General features: G+C 39.8%; 1 protein-coding gene across 1 annotated transcript in view; it reads left to right on the top strand.

The window, feature by feature from the left end:
• The first annotated feature begins 234 nt into the window (after positions 1-234).
• gabra4 (gamma-aminobutyric acid type A receptor subunit alpha4) overlaps positions 235-9,283 on the top strand; it is a 30,317-nt gene continuing 21,268 nt past the window's right edge. The window contains exons 1-5 of the mRNA XM_043258071.1: positions 235-1,240; positions 1,417-1,535; positions 5,237-5,304; positions 6,771-6,991; positions 7,336-7,418. Coding sequence (XP_043114006.1) covers positions 1,155-1,240; positions 1,417-1,535; positions 5,237-5,304; positions 6,771-6,991; positions 7,336-7,418 — 577 coding nt within the window. The 5' untranslated portion in view covers positions 235-1,154. The remainder of the gene's footprint in view (positions 1,241-1,416; positions 1,536-5,236; positions 5,305-6,770; positions 6,992-7,335; positions 7,419-9,283) is intronic.

The raw sequence follows: 9,283 nt of genomic DNA, 5'->3' as shown, positions 1-9,283 counted from the left end.
CATTATGTTTATTATAAGCTTTTCTCGCACGCGAGCAACCTGTGAATAAGGCCGGTGAAAACGCCACCAGCTGCCCACAGATCATACGCTTTAGAGCAGAGCGAGAGCGCCGATTGAGGATGAGGTTTTTAGCTTTTTTTTTGTAGCCAACTAAACAAGACACGGCTGCTGATCCTGGATCAGCTGTGATAGTGACAGACCGGGAGTTATTATGCATGTGCAGCGCGTGTCAGCTTGAGCTGATAAGGATCGCTGGGTGCGATTGCTATCAAAAACAATTGGACAAGAGTTAATTAGCTTTTCTTTTCACGGTTTCCATCGAGCGCGGGACCGGGATGGGAAACCAAGCATGTTCTTCGCAGGACAGAACGCACGCACGCACGCACGCATACTACATCGAAGACTTTGCCCCGTCCCAGGTGTACAGGAGCTGCGTGTGGTTTGTCCTACTTCCTGTACAGTGTGACTGTACCTCGGATTGTGCGCGAGCATGTGTGTAACGTTGCGACAAACACTGACCCATTTCGATATGCTGTAATATTTACAAGCCCGGATAAGTTTGATCTTTTCCGAGAGAGCAGGGGCTGTTCGTCTCGCAGCTAATTATAGCCTAATCCGAGAAAGGCGAAATTCAAATTCGCACCTTTTAGTCGCCAAGATCAATTAACACCCGTCCCCCAAAGTCAAAGTTTACCACGGGCAAGATCGGACACGAGAACTGCTGCGTAAAGCGAGTTCATGCGCAATGCCGCCGCTACATCACCAAAGTGATCTCGCGCAAACGTTCGCAGGCAGACTTCTCTTAAGTGCGCTCGTGAGTGCGTTGCGCGTCGGACGCACGTCCCAGTTTTGGCACTGAGGCGAGTGTGTAGGAACCCAGCGCGTCCTCCTCTCTCTCCTCTAACCTCCTCACAGCGAGACGCACGATTCCACAGGATGCTTCACCATATGCTTCTCTTAACCGCTGAGTTTGGGGTTTGGATGTAGGCGATCCATCGGGCGCAGAGCGAGTTCTGGATTTGGATGCTTCGCTGGCACGGCTTTGCGGGTGATGGTGAAGCGCGTCTTGCGCGCTGCCGCACGTTTCCTCGATCTTTCCTCGGGACGTTTGGCGAAGGGAAATGTGAAGAAGGCTTAAAGAATGGCATGTAAACATGGTTTCTGCCAAGAAGGAGATGGTGACTGCGATGTACCCCACTTCTATTTCCACTCTCCTCTACTTTCTGTGCGTGGCGGCTTGGTGAGTTCCAACTGGATGTGAGCGTTACGCATGGCATCTTTACGCCTCGAGGTTACAAACGACAAACCCGGGCGTTTTTTGAACTGTTTGTGCAGTTGATTGATAGGAAAAAATAGGCGTTTATTTCATGTGTGCGCAATGTTAAAATGCTTCAGTTTGCTCTGTGTTGTTTTTAGCATAAAGCGAATATCTGGACAGATCAGAAAGGATGAGAAATTATACCCGGAAAATTTCACACGCATTCTGGACCGACTTCTGGATGGATACGACAACAGACTCCGACCTGGATTTGGGGGTACGTGCCAAAATCATCTCAACATTTGGCCAAAAATAAAGCGCACGTTGCTTTTGAAGCTTCTCGCGCAAAGCGAGCTCTCCAAACGGTGTGTTTTTACGCAGGTCGCATGCTGTTTACCAAGTGTTGTTTGTTTGGTAAGGGTTGGTGTCCTCTGAGGGGAGATGGAGGTGTATGCCAACTCCAAATGTCCTTTTGCTGCCCACTTTCTTTTTCTGCTCTCCATGTATCTAGATCGGTGCCGTTCGGTTGTTTAAGCGAGTTTGGTTATGTAATCGCTCCGAGAAAGCCGCTTAATGCATATTTTAAGTAGGAAGAGTACAGATGTTCGCTTTGTGTGCGTAAACCGCTCGCACTCCTCACGCTCCCCTATCTTTTAACAGCGCGCGTCAGCGTTTTAACGTGTTTTGGGAAGCCGAATGGGCTGCTTCTTTATAACTGTTGGTCAGCGGTGACTGATTTTATGGAAGCTCTAGTTTTGAGCACAACAGCACGAACGATTTGACTCTGCTCACAGTGCCTTGAAACTTCAGAATTAACCCCTTGGAGCGCGCTTGAGATATTTAAAAATAGATAGACACGTAACTTTGCGCGGATATTTGTTAAAACCCAAGACTTTATATCACCATTTGAAGAATTTGCTTCGGAGATTAGCTAGTGCGCATGCAGATTGTTAGAAACGGAACTGAATATGTTCTGCCTATACGCACGAGCCAGTGATGTATTAATCATCGCGTAATATTGATTAATGACTTATTGATGAAAGTCACTATGTAAAGAAAAACATCAAGTGCCGCACGCGTCACACTTTCCGCTCGTATAATTTTTCTAGTCAAGAAATAAATAATCAAATCGAAGCTTGTGGATCTCTATGCGTAATGCCAGGATGTGATTGGAGCTCAGGGAATGAAGCTCTGGTTTTTTTATGTAACTTTAGTGAAGAGGCAGAGAGCACATCTCTCCAAACAGAGCAGCACACCCACCTTCACATGACAAGAGCTCTCGAGCGGAGCTGGATCAGGCTGGAGGGGCTTGATCAGCTCTCAGCTAGATGGTGTGGGTTCACAGTTCTAGTAGGATCGCATGAGTTGCCCTTGCTAAAGAATGCAGTGCTTCAGAGATGATAGATATCAGGGCTCAGCCGCGTCTCTTATCACTGGCCTTCTTGTTGTCGTCCGATTGTTGCGCCATGAGGACTTGGGTTTGAAGAAATGTACTTTTCAAAATATTCGGTATTATGTAATTGTTCACCCAAAAATGAAAATTCACTCTAAAATGTTGATTCGAACCCGATATTCTTTCTGAGGCACATGAAAAATTGCTCATTTAGAATTAATGCCGCATGTGATTAAAAAAAAAAGCACCACAAAAGTAGCCCCTACGAATTATCCACTATAAGTCCTCTGACATCTGTGGCTCGAGGGAAAGACTTTTTTATTTTTATTGTAAATGGCAAGCTGCATTTTGAGTTTCAGATTCTTGTACAAGCTGAATTATGACTTGCAAGAGCATGAGTAATTTTATGATACTTAAAAGGTTCTGGGGTTTTTGTGGTACTTTCTAGAGCTTGACTAATGACACTGAAATAATGGAGTAAGATTTACTTTAAAACTATCTGATCACAAAAGTGCTAAAAAATTTCTTTAATTTTTCAAATAATGATAAAGAAACGGCAAGTAACAGTGAATCAAATGTCAAATTTTGCCATAGAAAAATGTACTCCAATAATCTTTTATTCACATCTTAAAAAAAAAAAAAAAAATACACTGCAAGTACTGGTATATTGAACATTTTACTTCTGTGTTTCACTAAGAAAATAATGTTTTGGAATGACGTTTTCGAGAAAAGAAAAACTGCTCAGTGGTGGTCTTTTATAGCTTGAGAGACTGAGTGAAGTTCTCAGTTATGTTTCATTTAAATCTAAATAAATAACAATAGAAACAAATGAGATAACTGTCATGCAGTAATGCGAATGTGAACGGCAGCTTGACATTGAAAAAAAATTGATGAGAAATGTTTGAGTTCGTATAGAGACCTTTGACTTTTGATTGCACGCTTTGGTCTTTTGGCAAATCTTTGCAGTACGAGGCATTGTTGAGACATCTTTTGAATCTCTAAAAGAGATGCATCTGAAAGCGAGGGACCTGAGAAACCTCCATTTACTCTCAGTTTAATCTCGTTTGTATAGAAGAAAGATTTGAGAGATTAAAAAGATCTGTTTTTGATTTTTGTGTGCAGTGGACTGAGTTTGTGAGATTGTTCCTGTCTTTCATATTTCAGTAGGATCCATGGTTGTCAACTGTGAGAGATGCTTAGAGTGTCTGTTTAATGACAGATAATCCATTTTCTTGTGTTTGACTGAAGGCACTTCTCTCTCAAGTGATTTACTCAAGCATTTATCAGAGAGCCTCTAGAACATTAAGAGTTCAACCCTCACAAGTTCAACCAATGAGACGCTTCAGTGATTAATCATGTGATTTAGAGCTTTGAGTGCCTGAGTCTGTTTTCAGTGACACTTTTGGTCTTTATTTATTTTTTCATTTTTGTCCTCAACAAGAATTTGGTAAAAGTAGATAAATAAATGATAAATGGCTATAGTCAGAGAAAAGTGGAATCCAAACTGTGCACATTTCCTTTCCTAATACATAATCATGGTCAAATTGTGCAATAATTGACAGTGTATTTAAAAAAAAAAAAAATCGGCATAATCTGCCTTTCTTTTTGACTCACTTCAAATCTAAGATGTAGATGCCTTTTGCTTCATTACGACCCATTTGGAGAAACTAAGCATTATATTGCTTTCTCGCCAATGCGGCGAATGGGTGCCGTCAGATGAAAGTCCGAACATCTGATAATAACATTACAGTAATCCTCAAGTAATGTACGAGATGATTCTATCAAGTGAAAGTGAAAAACTGTATGTTTGTAGGAAACAAACCCATCATTAAGCACAGAATCAATATTAGCTTGTGGCTAAAATACGAGTCCTCTATCCATAAAAAAGCTTTATCCAGTAAAAAAAAAGCCATATTGTCTGAATCTGAAGAGAAATATGCACAGACCAAGCACTTTTGGTCTTTATATATATCACATGTGATAATGATTACTGTGATGTTTTTATTAACTGTTTGCACTCTCATTCTGACGGCACCCATTCACTTTATTGGTGAGCGAGTAATCTAATTCAACATTTCTCCAATTCTGTTCAGACGACACAAACGTATCTACATTTTGAGTGGCTTAAGGGTAAAATTTCAACAAATTTTCATTTTTGGGTGAACTATTCCTTTGATTTTAACCAACAGCTGTTCGTGTGCTGTTTTAGACTGTAAAATCTTAAGAGTAGTTATCTAATACCGCATCCTATTTTCATAAAGGTTATACAATATTAGCACATAATTACAAACTCCACTGTGGCTCACATTTAGCTCTGCTACCATTCTGACATGAAACACACTTTACACCATCAGATAAATTCCTTACCGGTCAAATCAAGTCCTGTCCAATATTTTTTTACACAGAAGAAGTCGAAGAAGTCGAGATGGTTCTGATTTAGAAAGCAAAAGCAATCCTGCATTAATCCATTTATTTAATTCTTAATACCTGGTTTGAGTCACAATCATAGATCACACCATATCTGTGCATATATATTTTTAGTCATTAAGAGGTTTAATGTGATTCTGATTCCTGTGTCCGACCAGGTCCAGTGACGGAAGTGAAGACCGATATTTACGTCACAAGTTTTGGCCCAGTTTCCGACGTAGAGATGGTGAGCTATCTGAAATGTTTATGATTATGCGTGAGCAGGTTGGATTTGTGTGTGTACATGCATGTGTGCACGAGCAGCTGTTATATAAAGGTGTCATATCCGTCCGCTGAGATACGATTAAAATAAATAATTCAGCCAGCTTGCCGTTTAGATCAATGCAAGGTGCAGTTGTCTGCTTAGTCAGAGTGAATCAAGTAAGAAATTCAAAAAAAAAAAAAGTGATTGAGTCAACAATTTCGGCAGGTATTCTCCCTTGAGAGCAATATGAGGTTCAGCACCTCACACAAGAGCACAACAGCACTAAATGTGACCAAACTAACAGTGTTTAGCTCAAACTGGTAAGGCTGTAGTAAAAATAATCTTACTATGCTTAAAAAAAGTGTAGAAACTTTAAAAGTATAGTAAGTGTAGAAACGATTAAAAGTAGAGAAGTAGAAAAGTTCAACTGCATTTTTCATTCTTTTAAAATGTACTCCAGCAAACTTTGTTTTATTTATGACTTAGAAAAATAACTTTGTACAGCAGATTTGATTGGGTCTTGAAAAAAAAAAAAACCACAACAATGATATTGTTTACTCTTTTTTTTTTTCTGCCCACACAACCTGAATTACATTAGAAGAAAATAAATGGTTGTTTCATATGTGTAGAAAGCTTGATCCTCGCTGCAGTGTTATCAAAATAAATGCTATTTAGCAGAATTAAATGAACCGATGGTTCCTAACCTAAATGGTGTAGAATACTGCAACGGAAATTTCTTTAAAATGTAACTAGAAAATGATGATTTTAATAGTTAAAGGGGAATGTTTGACGAGGTAATGCAAGGGTTTCTTTAAAAAGTAAGTATGCTTTATTGATTTTATATTTTTAAGCCGTTGCACACTGAGCCCAAAATTTTTGTTGGAATTTTTTGCGCATTAATATGAACTGCCTTGGAAAAAAAATCAAACCAGGTTCAGTTTCCTGCTTTTTTTGCATCCGCAGCAAGCATTTTGATAGGACATGATGATGAATACGAAAAGTATGAAAAATGCATACGAACATGTCAGCAAGCACCTTGACAGGGGATTTTTCAGAATTACAGAAGGAAATTCTTCATAGGGTTTATTTGTGTTGTTTTTAAGGAGCAAAAAAATTACAGAGCATGTTTCACAAGAAATTTCTTTTTTGGAAGAATTTGATGAGAAATCCTTGAGTTAGTAAACAGGGTTCATTTTGATGTTACGTTGTTTTTAAGGGTTACAGGGGAATTTGGCAGGCGCACAGTTTGTCAGCGTGAGAAGAAGTGTTCGTTTAAATGCCTAGACAGATTTTTTTGCAAGATTACGGTGGATTTTTAAAATTTATTTATTTCTTTTTGATTTGAGAAGTTGCTTTTTACGGAACCACTCTAACGAAGCCTTCTGTCAAGAGTAAGTCAGATTGATTTGCGTGCAGTTTTGACTGCTCTATTTCTGTGTTTTTTCCAGGAGTACACCATGGATGTGTTCTTCCGCCAGACGTGGGTGGATAGGCGGTTGAGGTACGACGGCCCGGTGGAGATCCTCCGGCTAAATAACCTGATGGTGACCAAAGTCTGGACCCCTGACACGTTCTTCAGGAACGGCAAAAGATCTGTGGCTCACAACATGACGGCGCCCAACAGACTTTTCCGAATCATGAAGAACGGCACCATCCTGTACACTATGAGGTACAGCGCATATCCGTCCGGTCCTGAGTCCGATTTATGCTGAAAAGACTTTGGCAGGCTGTGTTTGCTCGTGGGTGACCATCGTTTTGCCAAGTAGGATGTGTTCCTGGATCATCTTTTGTTGGTCCTGCAACAGCATTTGTGTTCAGCGAAAAATGGCAGGTTGATAGGAATGTTTTTGAAGCCTCAAACGCCGCCCCAAGGCTAACGCTACAATACTAGCTGGTTGATAGAAATGGATGTTGATCCAGGAACATGTCCTGCTCGGTGTAAAGTGGTGTTGAAGGCGTTGGTGGACATCGCATCCTCAGTATTTTAACCATATTTCTGTGGTTTTTTGACAGGTTGACAATAATTGCAGAATGTCCGATGAGACTCGTCGATTTCCCCATGGATGGCCATTCCTGCCCTCTGAAGTTCGGCAGCTGTGAGGATTATACGTTTTATATATGTTGATTTTTTTTTTTCGCCCTACGGAACACTAAAGCGTGATTTGTGCTAGTATTTCAGAGTAAAGGAAACATGGCAGTTTAAATGGCATGTTTGGAGCGAGGAGAAGAACATTACTTGTGAAGCATTTCTTGAAGAGCGCTGAAATAATCCCTTCTTTAAAAATGGATTTTTCTCTCTCTTCGCTGTCAGAGGACTAAACAATTCAAAAGAGAAACTGAATTGATTATTTAAGGGCGTGTTGAGACCCTACAAATTCAGAATTGTAGTTCATCTATATGCTAGTATGCTCCTAAAAGCTGACAAAATTCACTTCTAGCATGCGCATTTTAAATTCACAGGCTTTCTCTCGCAGAAAAAAAGCTATTAATGACTTGTTTAAATTTCATTGCATTTGTTTTTGTCCAGTGAAATGCAAATGTCACTTCAGCTTGTAACGCACTAAAACAAGCATTGGAAATGTGGCTGATCCAGAATAGCATTCTACCATAATACACTTTCTCCGCCTTGTCTTTTAAGGTAGTGTGCTAGTATTCAATTCTAAACTGAGACTGTGTTTTTCAAAACATGGCAATATTCAGTATTCAACATCACTGCACATAGTATTTCTGCTGCACATAATATATACACTGCTGAATTATTGAGGCTGGATTTATTTGACCAAATACAGTAAAACTGTAGCTAGCATTACAATTTAACAGAACCGTTTTAAATTTGAATATATTTTGGCACCAAATGAATTGCCTTGATGCTGAACTAGGTTTTCATTATCATTACTCCAGTCTCCAGCGACACACGATCATTCGTATATCATTTTAATATGTTGACGTGTTTATTAGAAACATTATAAATATCTTTACTGTCACTTTTGGCCAGTTGAATGTGTCTAAATAAATATATTACTTTCTTTACTGATCAACAGTAGCGTATGCAATACGTGGTATATGCATTTTATGTGTTGAATAGCTAAGTTGTTTGCTATATTTGCCAAAAATATGTGTTCAGCAGAGCATGCTGCATGGAAAATTGCATCCCACAATGCAATGCGCTTAACTTGACAATTCAAGTAATGTTACAGGTTCAAATTTCTTCACATAAGGTCTTTTAGAATTGATGGTACAGACAACAATTTGAACATAACACAAAATTGTTGCCCTGGCTGCTAGTTTAAAACGCTGAATAGTTCTCGACCCAGAATGACTTTTTCATAGTTGGCTGAGCAAGTGTAAACTCATTCTTTTCTTTGGGAGAAAGAAAAATAAAATACATATATAAATATATGCACAGTACATAAGCTACAAGTTTTAATTTGAGAGCAAATACCTCAGAGGTCTGAAAAAACAGCTCTTCTCCACAAGGAGAAATTACTTTTTCCTCCGAGTGTGTAAATACGGAGTTGGTTCATATTCTAAAAACTGAACAAAGAATCTCTATATCAGCAGGACTGTTCACGACAGTCGGTCAGCAAAAATGAAAAACGAAAACGTGAAAAAAAAAAAAAGTTCAGGAACAGAAAGAGAAATCTGAAAAGAAGGCGTAATCTCAAATGGGAATATGTGGCAGGTGGGTAGGGCTCTTTTATGGAGACTGCTGGAAGATCTGGAGATAAAATCAGTCCAGAGAGCTCCTGCTGGCGCATTGTGACATTGTGATGGAGGACGATCTCGATGTTTGGGTTTTTTAGTGGTGGCTGTGCTAATGTGCTGACGGATATCTCGCTCTCTCCTCTTTGTCTTATACATCTTCCTGTCCTTTCTTTGAGCCGGAGGGGAAGCATCTAGACAGAGAGCTGTTCGTCCCCTGTAGAGCCGAGAAGGTCACCACAGCTTTCCCTCCTGCCCC

The sequence above is a fragment of the Puntigrus tetrazona genome, chromosome 14 (assembly GCF_018831695.1).
Source record: "Puntigrus tetrazona isolate hp1 chromosome 14, ASM1883169v1, whole genome shotgun sequence".
Lineage (NCBI taxonomy): Eukaryota > Metazoa > Chordata > Actinopteri > Cypriniformes > Cyprinidae > Puntigrus > Puntigrus tetrazona.
Note: the sequence above shows the minus strand (reverse complement) of the source record. Positions and strands in the feature narration are given on the sequence as shown.